Raw genomic sequence first — 19141 nt, forward strand, 5'->3', positions numbered from 1 at the left:
GTGTTGTGGTGCGGAGCGGCAGCACGTGCGGTGCGCTGTCTGTCGGGCTGACAGCCCGGCGCCGGCAGGGGAGGCGGCGGCCGCCTGTCAGCGGCGGCCGGGGGACGCGGCGGCCCGACCTGTCAGGCGCGGGGCGCCGGCGCGCGGGCCCGGGGCGGCTCGCAGCTCCCGCACGTGATTTCATTGTTAACTCGGTGCTCGGCCGCTCGGCCGTGGGGCGGCGGCGGCGGCGGCGGCGGCCGGTTCAAGTTTTGAAGTTGCTGGCACTTGGAGGAGAGCGCGCGGGCGTGCTGGGGGTGGGAGCGCGGGCTGGCCGGGCGCGCGGCGCCGAGCCCGCCGAGTTCAGTCCCAGGCTGCGGCGCCGCGCTCGCAGGGCCGGGACGGGTGACAGGCGGCCGGGGCGCGGGGAGCGGTGGCCCTGCTCCTGTCACCTGCGCGCCTGGTCGCTGGCGACGTTCCCCGCTTCTGACGCTCCGGCTGCAGCTCCCCGTTGAGCTGAGCGTTGCTGTCTACATAGTGAACTTTCTTGGAGCGCTGAGACTCTGATTTCTGTCCTCTCGAGACGCTCACCAAAATGAAGCCTCGCGCTCTCAGGGGGCTGCTTTTTAGTCACCCGATTTAAAAATAAACCTTGGCTCAGGTTTGAGTGTTCACCTCAGCCTTTTCTCTCCTATCAGAGTTGATAGTCCTACCGCTCTTCTAGTATCTCTTAGTTTTCTTTTTGGTTTGAATGTCACTCTTAAGAATAATTGCTCTGGGAGCCATTTTTCTATCGTTTATATTGTAATGTAAATACCTTAGAATAAGAGCAGACCTTCTGAAAAACACTGAAGTTAAATTTAGTTTTGGAAGCAAAGGAGTTATTTAGACTCAGAATTTATTATTTTGGTGACTTTTAAAAAGATTTGTATCTGCCGGATTCTTTTGTCTGAAAGAAGAATATTGACTTTGATCCTGGAGAGGCAATATATTTGTATGTTTGTGTCTTATTCGTTAATGTTCGTTTCAGGTCATATCTTGAATCTTAATGAGATCGTCTCCTCTTCAGACCCACAAACAGGCAGTACATTTTTTCTCTGTCCTGTACACTTGATATGTAGTGTGTGCACTTGAACCCAGTGCTTCTGGGCGTTTCTCATTTCCAGCTTCTCGGTCTGTAGGTTGGTGATGAACATCTTGACAGTTGTTGCTTCCTCCAGTATATTGGTCGTTGGTATTTTAGTTCAGCTTAGCAGAAGCTATCAGCATGTACTTCGTAAAATTGGACTGAAATTGGATTATTTTAAAATTCTTTAAGAATTTTCACACTTGGCTATTTCCAGTATTGTTTTTCTTTCTGTTTGGAATGTTTAAAGTAATATTGTACTTAAAATATGGACTTGGTCTGTGTAAATTGTATTTGTTATTTCTTTTAATACATGAAATAGTTCAAGTTTTCTCAGTGGTTTTCTGCCCATCTTATGGACTGTTTGTATCCAGTCTGAATGTCCTGAATTTTGGGAGATGAAAGATTCACTCTTACTTTGATTGCAGGATTCTTTCTGCTAATTCAGATGCTTGTTGAAGTGCTGAATAGTTTCTTGGGGAAAGATGTCAAGGAAGAGTTTCAATTCATAGACTGGTGGGCAGAGATTGTGGAGTACAGAATAGCCAGCACCCCTCTGGTTCGTAGTAGCCTAAGGTCATTCATAGTGTGTCCCATCTTGTTTCCTCATTGTATTCTAATTATTCAGCTTTTTTTTCTTTTCTTTTTTATTCCATTGGTTTACAGACATGATTGTTTTGGAATGTTGATAGAAACACGTTAAAACTCTTACAGGTGCTAAGTAAACAGTTGGTATTTGATTGTTTTAAAAGACGACCATGTTTCAGTTAATGCTTATTTACAAAATGGGCCTTGATAGAAAACTGACCTTGTTTTAATTGTTTTTCAGGCATAAGAGACACATTTTTCTGCTGGGAATGAGATGTTCTTGAGTTTTTACAACTTTATGAAGAGACCCATGTGTGGTGCTATTGAGAAGTTTATTGGGAAGTTTGAAGACATTTCAAATAACAGATTGTTTTGGTTTCTAAAGTAAAAGTGGGGAGGCACTCGGTTTTGTGCAAGGAGGAAGGACTCAGGCCAGAAAACTTGTATGCTATGGTTAACTGGTTCCCAGCCTCCGAGAAGGTTGTTTTCCATGGTGTGAAACTTACTCAGCATCAGGATAAGGGATAACGACTCTATGGATATACAGAATCCTTCACCATGGTAAAACTCGCTAACCCGCTGTATACGGAGTGGATTTTGGAGGCCATCAAAAAAGTGAAGAAACAGAAACAGCGTCCCTCAGAGGAAAGGATATGTAATGCAGTGTCTTCTTCCCATGGCTTGGATCGCAAAACTGTTTTAGAACAATTGGAGTTGAGTGTTAAAGATGGAACAATTTTAAAAGTCTCAAATAAAGGACTCAATTCCTATAAAGATCCTGATAATCCTGGGCGAATAGCACTTCCTAAACCTCGAAACCATGGAAAATTGGATAATAAACAAAATGTAGATTGGAATAAACTGATCAAGCGGGCACTTGAGGGCTTGGCAGAGTCTGGTGGCTCAACTTTGAAAAGCATTGAACGTTTTTTGAAAGGTCAGAAGGATGTGTCTGCATTATTTGGAGGCAGCGCTGCCTCTGGCTTTCACCAGCAGTTACGGTTGGCTATTAAACGTGCGATTGGCCACGGCCGACTCCTTAAAGATGGACCTCTTTATCGGCTCAACACTAAAGCAACCAGTGTGGATGGGAAAGAAAGTTGTGAGTCTCTTTGCTCTTTACCTCCAGTGTCACTCCTTCCACATGAAAAGGATAAGGTAAGAATGGTGTCTGTACCAGTGTCCATGGAGCTGATACAGCATGCTACTAAGTCACGTTTCTAGGAAGTTTTTAGAAGTTACATTCAAGTTTTGTGTTTGGGGACTTTGTGGGATGATCACGTCTAGTTTTTTTATTGGTGAGTTCTAGGTGTGAGAACCCAATAGATGCTAATTCTTCTGATGCTTTGAAATATTTGATGCCTAAGATTCAAAATGTAGAATATTGATTTACCTAAAAGAACGTATTTAGAGTAGAATTAAAAAATAGCATACAGCTTTAAAAGTGTTGCATAAAAATTCTTATAATACCTTAGTGCTGGAAGTTGATGGAGCAGCCAAGTGCTGGAGACTTGAGTTTGAAACAAGCAGGCAAATTTAGCAATTCTTATTTCTGCTGTTGGTATTCTAGCTTTCTGTCATGTATTATTCTTTGCATATGATGAAATCCTAAATGTTATTATTTGTGACAGGTGTAAGTACATGGGTCAGAAATACAGTATTCTATATTAGTGAAGTTCTGGGGTACTTGGGAGTTTTGATGCACCGAAGGTGTACTTTACTGTGTTGTGTGTTTTATGGTGCTGTTTTGTGCGGTTGAAAGTATGTCTTCATAACTGAATTTTGGCCTTTAGATATTTGAGGATGAGGAGAATTTTGTTAGTTTCTGTTTTTTACATTGACCTAGTGTTTTAGCTGTAAATTTATTTCAAGTGCTTTGAATTGAGTTCTGTGGTGAGTGATAGTACTTGAAGTTGTTCCAAGCCTAGTATATAATAGTAAAATAATCTTTGTTATGCTTAAATTCATGGAGGCTACTTCTAGGATGAGAAGATTGTAAAGTTAACATTGAATGTATTTAAAAATGTTTGAGATTTCATTTAAATTTATTGCAGTTTAATAACTCACCTGTAGATTTTTGTTTAAATGGCAATTGGAAAGTTTTTGATGAAGTTTTTAGAGGTACATTTTAGTATTCAGTTTTCCCTGTGAAGTTTGAGATAGAAACATTATCATACTGTTATTACCCTTAAAATGATTCTGATAGAGTCATGAATTTGGTAGAGAATCTCATCCCTAAAACGGTTCTGTATCATTTGAACATTTATAAAGAGTGTGGTATTAAAAAATTCAAGGTGGACAAGTAACTAAAATGCTTTATTCTGTAGTTCATACTGTAAGAACTCCTATCTCTAAGAACTGTTTCTTTTTTTTTTGTCTTCTCCTCTTCAAAGCCCCCCAGTACATAGTTGTATAGCCTGGTTGAGTGCCTCTGGTTGTGCTTTGTGGGATGCCGCCTCAGCATGGCCTGATGAGCGGTGCCATGTCCGCGCCCAGGATCTGAACTGGTGAACTTAACCACTTGGCCACGGGGCCGGCCCTGCAACTGTTTCTTGATCACATGTGGCTAAAGTTAAATGAAGTATAATGATTGATTCCTTCAACTGTTACCAAATGATCTACAGGTTAACTGCATGGAAACAGGAAATTATAGTTTAGAATGAATTCAGTGTCATATCTGTGAATTGAGTATTAGAAATTCTTGTAAGAACACCTGGGTGCTTGCTTTTATTGTAATTTCCCCTGCTTGAATTAGATATTTTAATTTTTAAAAATATTAGCCATACATAAAATGTCAGTTATGCATATTTTTAAAAGGTAGTCAATATAGTACAATGTAGGACAAATCTGAGTCCTGTCAGCCTAGGATTTTACTTTTGAGAGGGACCTTGAGAACCATCTAATCTAACAATCCTTATTTTGCAGCTGAGCTGAGGCCTTTGTATTAAAATTTAATCCAGTAGAGATCTGCTGGTTCACTTTGGTTAGGAATATCTCTTTGGTTACATAACTTTAATATATAGTTTTGTTAACTGAAGTAACTAAATTTGGGAAAATTGAGTTTCATTGAGTAGACCTCTGTGTATGTGTGCTGCTCTGATTGGAAAACTAATTTCATGATAATATCTATGAAATTAGAGTTGATGAGAGCTGTTACATATTTTCAAATGGAGTCTTATTTTCAATAGTGAATTTCCTGAGTGACTTTCCCCAAAAGTATGAAAAGCTCATGTTCAAAATCACAATTTCATGAACTCTTAAGGTGAAGAATTATTCCACCTCTGAACAGGTTATATGTCTGCTCCTTTTATTGTATTTTAACTGTTTTCCTTCCTCTCTTTTAAACTATCTGATCAATTCCTTTGTGGAATTGATTGGTTTGCTGCTATAATCCCAGATATTCTTAAAAAAATTATCCAGAGTATATTTGATGGTGATGGAGAAAGGAAAGTGTAGGTCAGAAGTAGTTTCACTTTTGGGCATAAATTAACTTAGCAAATAGTTACTGAGCACCTGCTGTGGGCCAGGCACTTGGTACTGAGATGGCATTATCTTCTCTGGAATGCAGGTATGTCTGTTGGCCTGGTCAGCTGCGGGGTGAGAGCTGAAATTCAGGGACTATATGGAGTGACTTGAACAAGTTCCTCTTTACTTTTTTCTATGTCAATTCTAACTTTTGGCCTTTTTTTTTTTGCAATACTCACCTTTGGAAGGAACTGTAGAACTGTATGTTAGATTTTCAGCAGCTGTGTGGTTTTTGTTCTTTCCTGTGAGATCAGCTGTGTAGAAATATTTCTAAGAGTTTTTGTGAAGACGCAAAAGTGTGTTTTCACATTGATAAATAGTGAGGAGAATCTGTGGGATACTGTGATTTAGAAGTTTTATTCATGTTATAGGGGAAATTTCTTTTTTTTTTTAAAGATTTTATTTTTTTTCCTTTTTCTCCCCAAAGCCCCCCAGTACATAGTTGTATATTCTTCGTTGTGGGTCCTTCTAGTTGTGGCATGTGGGATGCTGCCTCAGTGTGGTTCGATGAGCAGTGCCATGTCCGCGCCCAGGATTCGAACCAACGAAACACTGGGCTGCCTGCAGTGGAGCGCGCAAACTTAACCACTCGGCCACGGGGCCAGCCCCCATAGGGGAAATTTCTTAGCTAGCTTTAGAGTGTGGTAGTTTATGGTGAGTTTATTTAACTTAATGATATGTTTACTATGTGCCAGGCATTACTTTAAAGCTATACATATATTAACTTATTTAATACTCATACAACTCAGTGAGGTAGGTACTGTTATTTTGCAGAAGAAGAAACTGAGGCATAAAAGAGGCTCAGTAGCTTCTCCAAGTGACAGAGATACTAGGTGACAGAGCTAGGATTTGAACTCAGGCAGTTTGGTTCTGGAGTCTTTCTAACAGCTATACCTGCTATTGCCTCTTGAAAGTTATGTATAATGCCTGTTGCTGCACTCAAGTACACAATTGTGAATGTTCTTGGTGTTAACTTCATAGCACGTTCTCCAATTGTGGAAGGACACATTGCCCGCCTTCAGTGTTTGTGTCCCTTTTTTCTCTTTCTGTCATAGAATGAATTATAAAACTGACTTTGAAACAGTGATAAGAATGTATCAGAAACCAAAGATTAGGAATAATCTAGTTTTGTATACCTGAGGTCCATAAAAATATAGTTTTGTCTACATGACATTTTGTTATATTTATTTTTTCTTAATTTCTGTGCTTATTAATTTTCATTTCACTTGTCACTAAAGTTTTCTGATTTGCAGTTTGGGATTTGTTGCATGGCTTTCATTTGGGACAAAATGTTGCTTTCCCTTGAATTGTGGGATATAGGTGAGGGTGATAGTGTGTAACTGGCTTAAATAACAACTTCCTCCTTGCAGATTTCTTTCTTTTTTAAGTGTAGATATTACTATAAGATAATTTGTTCATTTACTTCATTTATTCTTTATTCATTCAGCAAACATTTAGAGCCTACCGTAAACAGTGCATTTAGGACTTAGGTCCTGTTGAAGATTAAAGTAGACAGCAGAAAGATGTGAAATAATTTTTTTGGAACCCTTTTTTAGTGTATGAAATGGAACTTTTAGTTTTTTACATTCACTATTATTTTTTCATTACAATTAGGCATTGTGAATCTCTGAGAAAAAAGGAGGTGTTTCTTGGGTGAGGTGAATTATTGTTTGATGTTATGATGCTCCGTTAAAAAAATTGTCTTTAGACACTGAGTCTTGGAAGGATCTGTTTCTCTTTCATGAATAATTTTCACCTTGATTTCAAACTTCTGGGTTCATTTTACACACTCACAGAATAATTTACTTGACTATATATATAGCTTATGCTCCATATTACTAGTCCAGAAAACTATACTCTTTTATGGTAATCAGCCAAATCATTAAAGTGTTGTGATTCTGTGGAGTAGTATTGTGGAACAAAAGTGTAATTTGCTGAAGCATTCCAGTTGGAAAGGGAAGAGAAGATATTGTAACTAATGTTACTGTTTAGATTATTACACAGCTAGGTAATCTGAAGCAAAAAGATCAAGTGATAAATCTATATCCTTCTATTATAAATTATATCTCAATACAGTAAACTCTTAGTAGGGTCCAAATTGTTTTACGTTACTGAAATTTGGCATTTTAAATTCATAGATTAAGCAGGGCATTGACAGGAACTTAGATTTTTGATGTTAGAGATACTGATTAGAATGGAAATGTATTTTCAGTTTACTAAGAGTTAAGAATGATAAAATTTTGATTTAGCTGCTTGGAAATGGCCTTTATAGTAAAATTGTTTCACATTTTATATGTTAGAATAGTAGTAGTATAAAATTGTTTGTGACTGTAAGCTTGGTAATTTCAGTTTCAGATATCCTGTTGCTATGGTATCTTATAGTAGTTGTCCATGTTGTTAAATTCAGGGATGTGTTGACTGCTTGACAGAATGATTGTTCACTTTTAAAAAACCCCCCCAAAAAAGTAACCCAAAAACCTTCTGAAAGCAAAAGATGCTACAAAAAAGTTGAGAAGAGATAAATGAGTAGTAAATAAGTGGAAAAAGTTCTCAGTTGAAAGTGTATATATTAAGATTCCTTGTGAGAGCATGCACACAAGTGTATTTTATAGTATAAATTATTGGGAAACTTTTTAAATTGCAAGTTTTACTTCTTACATTATGGAGGAGGGAATGGACGATGATGCCAACTGTATCAGTCTTTAAGTAAAGAAGGATTATTTTAGAGAAGATTATCCTAACCATATGTAGTTAACTTTATTTTTCAAGTAATGGCAAGGACATGGATAATGTAGATTTTGTAATATGGAGTTTGCAACTGATTGATCTCAATAACTATATTTTTTATACATTTCTTACATCATTGTTTATGCCATTTTTTGCTGACTCTACGTGTTTTGGGCCCTGAAGAGAAGCTGGCTAGAAATTAATATTTGTTACTAACAAGTCATTGAGGTGGATTAAGTATAAATGAGGTTAGGAATTGACTTTGTCTCAGCAGACTTGGTCTTATAAAAAAAAATCAGAAAAATAACTCAGGCAGAACTATGTTTGTAAAGCACTATATGTTTAATTACAATCAACTGTACAGATTTTTTTGGTCTTCTAGTTAGCCTGTGAGCTCTCTGCATTTTGGTAATTTTCAGCCCATAACACACCCTGAAAGAAAACTTGAGCTCCTAAAGCAAGCTTTCGTTTAGCCGTTGCTAATCAAAATGTCTGTACCTAGCCAATGCACACGACCTAGACATTTTTCGTGTACTTATAGTTACTAGCACTTTACTCATTCTTGGGCTAACTTCTAATATATTGATGAATGGAAGAAATGAATGACGATATCTGATACGACAAATTGCTTTGGGAATAGAGATCTAGAGGATCTAACCATCTTGACCTGTTTCTTTGCCCTGTATCAGTAGGCCAAGGGAATGTAAGCAGTTGCTTATAGAAACCTATTAATAGCTAACATTTGTCAAGGGCTAACAATGTGTTGGGCACTGTTCTGAGTACTTTAATGTCTGCTCTGTTGTAGAAGTCTCAAAAGAGTTCAAAAGAACTTTACATGGTTAAGTTTTATAGGCATAATATATTTATATAATAGCTATTTGACAGTGTTTAATAATACAAGTTTTCATTGTGACTTCTCATAAAACACCAAATGGAAAATGAATGTATGCAAAAGACATTTTTCTTCTTATCCTTGCTGCTTTTTTTTATTTGGTTCATCCTGACACATAGGTCAATACTTTTTTACATTATACTTACCTTTAGTACTATGAAAGCAAATAGGTAACAGGAACTGTTTGGCGAATCTGGAAAAAAAATTATATTATTCCAGACCTCTTGAGGTTGTAAGAATCTCCTTGACAAATTTTCTTTTTCTCTTTCTATTTAGAATATTGGAGAAAATGTATTTTCTGCACTGACTTGGTTCTTAGCTATGTGAGAGGACTGAATCTGGGGGTCAAGTTTGCTGGTTAAAGTAGAATTAAGAAATTTTTTTCTAGTGAATTGGGAGCTGTTTCTTAAAATTACAATAATGAATACTTTTCATGCTCTGATTTAAAATTTTTTAAAGAAACAAATGTTACATATAGGAGTTATTAAGAGCCTTCCTCATTCTGGTAAACTTGTTTACCAATTGGCTCCTTGGGGGTGGAGTCAGTTCACAAAGGATCTGCAGCGGACGAATTAGACCAGTAGTGATTTCAGCCTTCTGCTTTTTCCCAGCTGGAGCAGGATTAGGACTCATTCAACTGCAGCTGGTTCCCAGGAAAATCTAGGCTGTTTTTTCTGGTTTTTTCCTTTTGACAGGCAAGTCGTAGTTCCCAACAGATGGCTTTCATCAGCACTGTACATAACTCTGTAAGTTCAAGTCCAAAGCATTGATTTCAACTTTATTAGGGAACAGGTGAAGAAACAGTCTGTACTATGGCACTAGTTTGTTAAGGGTTGAAATTCAGCATGAGGTTATAGTAGTCTAGCATTTAGATTTGCAGAATACGTTCTGGGTCAAAATAGTTTTTAACTGCCAGCAATTAAGGAGAAAAAGACCTGCAAAGAAAAAATAAGTCTGGCTATGCTGTTAAGCTATATTTTATAGTTGAATTATATTATGCTTACAAAATATAGATAAATTCCTAGGAAAAAAGAATAGAATCTTCTGCATTTTGTAGAGTTTCGAGGCAGTAGCAGTCTTGGGTAACAGTGATTGTAATATTATTTCACAAATAGAGAAACTCAGGCCCAAAGAGATTTAAGTGTCTTGTTCCATGCCATCTGGAAGAAGTGGTCAGACCCTTTTCGTTCTGTGCTTTTTTCATTAGGCTGTAGTACTGCTTTATAGTGTTAGAGAGCAATGAGTATAAAATAATGTAGTTAGAACTCTCTTCCTTAGTGGAAACCATAGAATAAACCCTGGTCTAGAGAATTTTGGTGGTTTTTGTAAACCACAAGTATGTAAATCTGCTTGTTTTGGCATTTGAAGATAGCTGTACATTCTAGAAAGTTGAAACAATTTTGGGGGGAAAAGACTGCTTTCTTACGACCTAAATTAGAGGAATTAGAAGGTTTTCTAATGTTTTTAAAAAGCTAAATATTAGAAGGAGAATGTGTTGAGCTACCTTAATGCTGGAAGAAAAAGTACTCCTTGAGTTTTGGGAGGAAAAATGTCCACTTACAAATAAGTCTCATTTTCAGAAAGTCTGCAGCACAGATGACCTCTGTGTGACTTGGGTAATTGGTCAGAACTTAAAATTCTTAAGACTGAGAGAGAAAAGTATAAGCCTTTGTATTAATTAATGAAGTAGTTCTTATGAAGAGGTGGGCTCGGTGTGTATACAGTGTATCACTCATTGTTATGTATACATAGTGTCTTGGTTCTGGATGACTAGTAATACCAGTGAACAAACCTTATAGGGAAGGCAGCAGATAACAGCTCATGTTTGTCTTTCTTGGTCTTTATGACCAACCAACAGTTCAACTCTGTATTGCTTTTACATTGTCATAAAATTTAGTAAATACATTAGAAAAATGGCAAATAAAGGTAAGATTAGAGACAGTTATAAAATCATGGGGTGGTTTTAAGATTATTAGTAAAATAAAATGTGGCAGCTAGAAAAACCTGAAAATCTTTGTATGTTGGAAAGAAGACAGCTGATTCCTTTGCCGTTTATCTTTTGTGCAGAAGAGGTGGATTCCATGTGTGTGGAGGTGTTAGCACGCTTATACTATAGGCTACTTTTTCCTCCAGGGAATTGTGAACTGTAGGTGACCTAGAGAGCTTATGTTAAGTGTTTGTTTTCAGTTCTCTCTGCTTATGCAGGTTTTGCTTTTTTCTTGGGCATTGGCTACAGTGAAGCATTTAATTCCTGAGTTTTCTAGAACCTGTAAGGGAACTCTTGGAAACATTATTACGTTTTTTTTATGTGTTAGGTGTGATGCTGTGCTTTAACGGTTCCCCAGCTTTTCTCTTTAGGACATCTTTAAATACCTGGCTTAGGGTTTAGATCCTCTTTCACCATTTACCTGTTTTCGTTACTTCATTTCTTCTCATGCCAGTTAGTTTTTCTTTAGTTCTATAACATAAATTTAAAGCCCTGTTCTTTCTAAAACAGTGGTTCTTGACACTAAATCCACTTTAGAATCGCCTGAGAAGCCTTAAAAAGTAAGCATCAAACCAATTAAATTAGAGTCTAGCATTAGGGCCCAGATTTCAGTTTTGTTTTGCTTTTCAAAGTCTCCATATGCATTTAAAGTACAGCCAGGGTTGAGAACCACTGCTCTAATGCTTAGAACCAACATCTCTCTAGTGGGAACTGGCTGAGGAAGTAAGGGGATAGAAGTAGCAGCTACTTTTTACCTAATAATTGAAATTCAGACAAATGCATGAAACAACATACTTCACACCTGCTCTCATGAACACACTTTGGACCCTGGACAGTGTACTTCAGGAAACCTAAATTTTATTTTATCCTACTCCCTGACCATAACTGCCCTAATCTTCCACCTTTCTCTCTCCTCACTCCTACTGCACCTGCTCTTTTATCTCATCAAGGTTTCATAGTATATAGTGTAGAGAAGCTTCCCTGTGTAATTTCAATGGATGCTCCCCTCCCACCACTCAAATGCTCTTCTTCTAATTGCTTGGCCTATGGACCTCAGTTACTCACTTTACTCCTGCATCTAATTGGCAAGCCGCAACCTTGAAATTAAGCCAGTCATTTTCTCTCCCTGATCCTATATGAGACTGTTTATCATTTTGAAGAAATTCACGCAAACCGTGTAGTGGGGTGCCACTTACAAATTTGTGGCATCTAATCTCAGCTTTTTCCTCTGCTTGGGGTTGTATGTCTATGTCTGTAGTCTTTTCTCTCTGCAGCAGTTCAGTATTTTCTCCAAGCCTTTTGCCTTTCTCATTTTCAGCAGACACTCCCATATCCTACATCATAGAATAGAATCTATCTAGCCATATGAGCTCATTCAACTTATACCCCAGCCACACTTTCCTAAATACCTCTGTACTTATTTTTACCTCTTCTGCTATATTTTCAGAGGACATGAAAGAAGTGCCCTGTCTAGAGCTAATCTCTCCATTTATGTACAAGATCCTGTTCTCTCCTGTCTCAGGGGCCTTGTTCCATCAATAATGTTCCCAGTCTTTTTACTCTTTGCCCCTTAACATGGGGAAGTCCTCCCATCAAATTAGAATAAAAATAAACAAAAAACACCACTCCAGATTCTTCTGTCTACACCCTGTCTGTCTCCTTCCCTTCATTTTGAAACTGCCTGGGAAAAAGTCTGTATTCGTTCCAGATCTGTTGCAATCTGGCTTCTGGCCCTGAGCGCCATTTGAAACAGTTCTTGTGGACAGTTTTTAGTCTTCATTTTACCTGACCTCTCCGCAGCATTTAGCACTTGTTGACCATTCTCTCCTCCCTCTGCCTCTGGGATAATTCTTTCCTGTGTGTCTTCCTCTGTTCCTTCCATCTTTCTTGGTAATTAGTTTTCAGTTTACTGGCTTTGTATCTTTTGCCTGTATGTTAAATGTTGGATTCCCTAAGGTTCTGTTCTTTGGCCACTTCTTATTGTTTCAGCCTTTCTGAGATATCTCTAGACTTCCCTCCTCTATACTAAATTCATGTCTTAATCCAGACCTCTCTTTTGAGCTCTGGACTTGTATATCCCAGTGTTTAGTGTCTTATCTCAGTCACTTCACATTCACGATGACCCAGGTGGAATTTATCACCCTCCTCCAACTTGCTCTTCTGATTTCTTACTGTGGCGAGAGGCTTTGCTATTGACTCTGATTCCTAAAACAGAAACTTTGGTGTCACCTTCTCCACCTCACTTGCACCTCTTTTGGATTCAGTTCTAGTCCATACCCAATCTTTTCTCTTCTACTTCTTTAACGTCTCTTAATTCACTTCCTCTCCATTCCAGATGCCACTCTCTTAGAGCAGGTCCTCATCATTTTTCTCCTGATTTACCTTAGTAGCTTCCTCGATTGGTTTTCCTTCCTCCAGTATCATCTCCCTCCAGCCCACATTATTGCCAAGAATGACCTTATTAGGAAGCTATTAAGAACATGGGCTCAAGAACGAGACCGTCTTGGTTTGCATCTTATGTTGGTGGTACTTGCTTTATGACCTTGGGTAATTTGCTTCATCTTTCTTTGCCACATTTCTTTCTATAAAATGGGGATGATACAGTGCCCATCTCATAATGAAGTTGTGAAGATTTAATAAGTTAATATACCTCAGTGTTATCTAATAGAGCTTTGTGCCATGATGCTATGTTCTATGTCTGTGCTCACTACAGCAGTCACTAGCCGTATGTGGCTATTGAGCTTTTGAAATGTGGCTAGTTGACTGAAGTACTGAACTTTTAATTTCATTTAATTGAAATAGCCACATATGGCTAGTAGCTACTGGACAGTACAGAATACATAAAGTCCTGTGCTTTACAAATGTTAGTTATTATTACCATTTTTCTAAAATTAAACTTACTCCTCTGCTTAGAATCCTTCATTGCCAAATTTTATGGCATAGTATGTATGATTTTTAACCCCCTTCTTTATCCCTTGTGTTGCTCCAAACTTGTCCCGTGCTGGTTCTTCATATGCCCTCTGTGTTCCACTACACCAGTAGTTCTCAAAGCGTGGTTCTGGGACCAGAAGTAGCAGTAGTGTCATCTGAAAACTTGTTTGAAATGCAAATTCTTGGGCCGTATTCCAGGCCTTCTGAATCACAGCTGGGGGTGGAGCCCAGCAATGTGTGTGTTAATAAGCCCTCCAGGTGATTCTGATGCATGCTGAGATTTGAGAACCACTGCACATTCCAAACTGCTTGCAGTTCCTCAGATCCACCTTGTCCTCTCTTGTTTCTGTTTTTCTCCTGTCTGGAATGATCATCTTTTTTCTTGTGTTGACTAATTAGCTCTTATTTAGCCTTGCAGACTTAGTTTAGGCATATCTTCTTCCTATTTCTTCTTTCCTTATCACCCATCCTGCTTCCAGGCTGACTTATAGAGCTCTCTTCATGTCCCTGATATCCTGTACATACCTCTGTCATAGCCTGTTTTACGTTGTACTGTTGCGTTAGCCTGTCTCTCCTACTAGACAGTGAGTTTAGAATCTTGTTTTTCATCTCTGTATCCCCGTCTGTCTTGCACGATGTCTGGTATGCTTTGCAAGTATTTATTGAGCATCTTCCAGGTGCTAGCACAGTGGTTAGGTCCTGAGTGAAGGAGATACAGCCTCTGTAATTAACATACACAGTGATAGGTGCTCTGATGGGTAAAACAGAGTGCTGTGGAACACAGGAGAAGGAGGTGGGGAAAGTCAAGGAAGTCTTCTCAGAGGAAGTCACATGTGAGAGGTTAGTGAGGTGGGGAAGCATATGGGTGGGGTGGGAAAGAGAGTGGTTCCTGCAGAGGGAACAGCATGTACAAAGGCCTAGAAGCAAAACATTGTAGGCCCATAATAAATGTTTAATTGAATATGGATAAAAAATCAAATCACATGCCTAACTTTTAGATGTTGGTTTTGAAGTCACTACCCTCCCCAGCAAACATTAGTTAGCATTTTATAGCAGCTTTTATACTTGATATCATGCTTTCTTTGAGCTGATGGTTAAGGTGTGATAGGGTAACCTCCAAGCCAGCAGGGTACATTTATCTTTTTTTTGCCTTTTATTGGTAGAAGAAAGGAGTTGTATCTGAAGAATTATTCTACAGGGTGAGTAACACATCAGTGGTGGCAGAGGTAAATACATTCCTCTCATTGCATAAGAATAGGCCAAGATTTTAAACAAGCAACTTCAAACTTAGAGCATTGAGAAAGCATATCATTAAGAAGTCTGGAAGGCTGCCGGCGTGACAACCACAAGTGTTGTCACTTTTCTGGCCCCACTCAGTATTGGCCCTTTTTGCCCTTGTTGCTGTCATCCAAGGCTTCCTGTTGCTCTCATTAACCCTCATTGTCAGAGCATCAAGGCCTTGGTTATTGTGTTGTGCAAGCTCTAACTTTTAGTTGCTGTTGAATACCACTTTTGTTTGTTTGGGACTTTATATATGTAATTTTAAGTAAAAACTTAGCTTTTACTTTCTTTGAATGCTTTGCAAGTGGGTTTGCTTCTCTCCATCGTCTGCTGACTTTGAAAGAGTGATAAAAATATACGGTTTTGTTTCTGATGACTTCAGCTAAGCAGAGAACTCTTAACTTCAGCCAAGAAAGCTAGAGAAGGAAAAAGGGAAATAAAGTCTTTTTCCCCAAACCTTCATGTGGGTGGTAATAACCTGTTTCTAAAGTGTTTCACAGATTATGAAGAATTTTGCTTTCACATATATTTTCTTTTGATCTACACTTTTGTAGTAAGGTAGGCAGTTTGGGTGCTATGATGGCCAGGTTTTACTGAATGGAGCTTGAGCCCAGGTCTCTTTCAAACCCACATCAGGCTGCCCCTTGTTCATGAAAATGACGAGCATTAAAAAAAAGTGGGTGCTCCTTTAGCATTTATTACATACATCTGTTAAACCATTTATCAAATCTTAACGTGTTGTTATTCTTTGTATGCAGGTCCTGGCACTTTGTAAGATGCTCAGAAAATGTTTGTTGAATTGAAACTGAAGTTTAAAGTGGAAGGGGGAATGATAGAATTTAGGTTGCTTTTTTTTTTTAAGTATTAACTTTCTTAATAAACTTAGAGGCTGAACCATTTATCCTCTCAAAATTTTTAGCTTTTGTAGCTTAAAAGGAGAGAGAGAGTTTCAGATGTTTTCTGCAAACGTTTGATACCTCAGCTGAAAAGTACTATTTGTTACTTCATTCAAGGTAATATTTCTTCTCTGTTACCCATATAGTATTTTAAAAAGTTTGAGAAATTGTGTTTTCCCAATAGATGATACATTCATTTGTACATAAAATTCACAAGGTACAAGAGAGTGTTCCGTGGAAAGTGTTCTTCTAACTCCTTTTCTCCAGTGGACAGGTTCCCCTCCTGGGAGGCAGCCTGGAGTTTTGTTTCTTTTCTACTCCTCCAAAGAGATTCTCTGTATCTATAAGCAATCTCTTTATACATCCGTTTTTCCCTTTGTTTTTCCAATGTTTGAGAACATGCCTAACATACTATTCTGCACCTTACTTTTTTTCTCTTCACTTAACCGTATGTCTTAAAGGGTGTTCCATGTCAGAACATAAAGCTTGGTGGTATTCCATTGTGTGTGTGTGTTTATATATATATAATATACCCTAATTTATATAACCAGTCCCTTGCCAATGGATATTTGTTTCCAGTTTTTTGTGATTAGAAACAGTGCTCAATTGACTAACCTCCTTTGTACATTATTTTACTTACAAGTTCCTAGAAGTGGAATAATTGGGTCAAAGGGTGCATGTCTTTGTAATTTTGATATTTCTAAATTTGTCTCCATAGAGATTCACCAGTGGTGTATGAGAGTACTTGTTTCCCTATACCCTTGGCAACACGGTGTTATCAGACTTTTTTATTTTTGGCAGTCTGATAAATAAAAAATCATTGTCCATTTTTTGTTGTTGTTGAGTTCATAATAGTTTACATCATTGTGAAATTTCAGTTGTACATTATTTCTTGTCTGTCACTACATAAGTGCTCCCCTTCACCCACTATGCCCAACTCCCACTCCCTTCCCCTGGTAACCACTGAACTATTTTCTTTGTCCATGTGTTTGTTTATATTCCACATAAATCATTGTCCATTTTTGACCCCGTTCTTTCAGTCTCATTGGAGTTTGCGTTTCCAGCCTGGTGACCAGGGACAAGCTCTGATCAGTATTTCTACTACTAGGCCGTCTTAAGCCTGATTACTTAAAAACATATGTTCTTAGAGGTAATCAGAAATTTGTTATTATCTTGCTTTAAGAAATATCCAGGTCTTTTTGCTGGGTTTCTCTTGTAAGCGGTGGCCTACATTGATAGACTTCTGTTCTGTAGATGAGCCTCCCACCCCCAAAATAAAAATCTTAGTCTGTTGCTTTTCTACTGATGGCAGGGAAACCCTGTTCAATAGATGATTTAGTATGTCCTTGTTTGTCTTTTTTTTTAAGTGCGTGTTGTGTAGTACTTGTATGTGAAAACCTATATAATTTTGAATAAATATTGTATGTTAGATATTATATTTGGGTCACAGCAACCCTTTAAGAAAGGTTGTCTCATGCTGGGCCTGTGGCATAGTGGTTGGGTTTGGTGTACTCTGCCTCCGTGGCCTGGGTTTGCAGGTTTGGATACCAGGTGTGGACCTACACCACTCATCAGCCATGCTATGGTGGCGACCTACACAGAAAGTGGAGGAAGAGTGGCACTGATTTTAACTCAGTGCCAATCTTCCTCAAGCAAAAAAAAAAAAAAAAAAAAAAAAAAGACAAAAATTAGCAACAGATGTTCCCTCCGGGCTGATCTTCCTCAGCAAAAAAAAGGAGAAAGGTTGTCTATTTCATAGATGAAACAAAGGCTCATAGAGGTCAAGTGATTTGCCCAAGGTTATTAGCTGTAGTATGTGTGCTACAATTAGAATGTAGTGGCTAGTGGAGTGGTCCAAAGAAAAAAAACACTGAATTCAGAGTTGAGATAAATAGTAAATAGATACAGTAGTTTAAAGTACTCCCTGAATTATTCCAACACTGATTCTGATTAGTTTAGGGCTTATATAAGAGTATTTAAGAGTGCAGATCTCAGCTTTATCATTTACTTGCTGTTTGATCGTTAAACTACTTTACCCTCCATCAGCTTTAGTTTCTTTTCTGTAAAAGAAGGATAGTAACAGTACCAAAATCACCAAATTCATCAAGCACCTGCCTTTTTAAAGATTGTTTTTAGCCTGAGCAGGTCCTAGCTCCAATGATTTTTTAGCCTTTGCTTCAAAAATAAACTGCAGGAAGTATTGCTGACTTCCTTCTCCTTTCTCCAGTAAAACAACAAAACAGAACAAAACACAAAACAAATCAATCCATTAACCCACAAAATGTTACCATCATATTTTGAGACTGTTTGAAGTTTTCATGAACATAGAAATTTTTTTTTTTTTGGAGGAAGATTAGCCCTGAGCTAACATCTACTGCCAATCCTCCTTTTGCTGAGGGAGACCGGCTCTGAGCTCACATTCGTGCCCATCTTCTTCTGCTTTCTATGTGGGCATCTTACCACAGCATGGCTTGTCAAGTGGTGCCATGTCTGCACCTGGGATCTGACCCGGCAAACCCCCGGCCGCCGAAGTGGAATGTGCGGACCTAACTGCTGCACCACTGGGCCAGCCCCCGAACATATCAATTTTAACAGGACATAGAAACAGACATCTAGATAGTTTAAAAAGCATTTTTCATATAATCTATAATCCATTTAAATTACAATGGATGTTCTCTGGGCATATTCCTTTGAAATAGGCAAAATGCTTGAACAATCCCTCCATTTGGCCATATTTTTTAGTAACAGTGTCTCTCTTCCCCCAATAAAAGAACAAAAAAACCAAAGTATCTCCTTTGTTAAAGTTATCAAAATAGGTCTTTATTTTGTATCTTGAAGCTCAAGATTAGGGTAAGGATGAAGCCTTGGAGCAGGCAAAGCAACCTAGCCCAAATTGGGAATCAAACTATTGCATTTAGTATAATTAAGCACCATGTTATGTAGCACTGCTTCTCAAATTTTTATTCATTAGAATGCAGTTTTAGACCTTTAGTGAGACCTGAGATTTTGCATTTCTAGTAAGTTCCAAGGTATTCTACTGCTGCTTAGAATACATTTTGAGTAGCGAGTTTCTGTAGGACTGAATTTCTCCTTTACTCTTGACTGGTTGTCTTTAATCATACGTTTATTTTCGTACATTCATTAGATTTCCATTGAATGCCTCTGTTCCAGGCACCATGCTAGGTACTGGGATTATAAGAGGGGTGCTA

General features: G+C 38.2%; 1 protein-coding gene across 2 annotated transcripts in view; it reads left to right on the plus strand.

Annotated features, from left to right (window-relative positions):
* KAT6A (lysine acetyltransferase 6A) overlaps positions 1-19141 on the plus strand; it is a 116827-nt gene that overhangs the window by 626 nt on the left and 97060 nt on the right. For both annotated transcript variants that reach the window (XM_046648367.1, XM_046648368.1), the window contains exon 2: positions 1935-2851. In XM_046648367.1, the coding sequence (XP_046504323.1) occupies positions 2252-2851 (600 nt within the window). In that variant the 5' untranslated portion in view covers positions 1935-2251. The remainder of the gene's footprint in view (positions 1-1934; positions 2852-19141) is intronic.

This window comes from Equus quagga, chromosome 22 (assembly GCF_021613505.1).
Source record: "Equus quagga isolate Etosha38 chromosome 22, UCLA_HA_Equagga_1.0, whole genome shotgun sequence".
NCBI classification, from domain to species: Eukaryota; Metazoa; Chordata; class Mammalia; order Perissodactyla; family Equidae; genus Equus; species Equus quagga.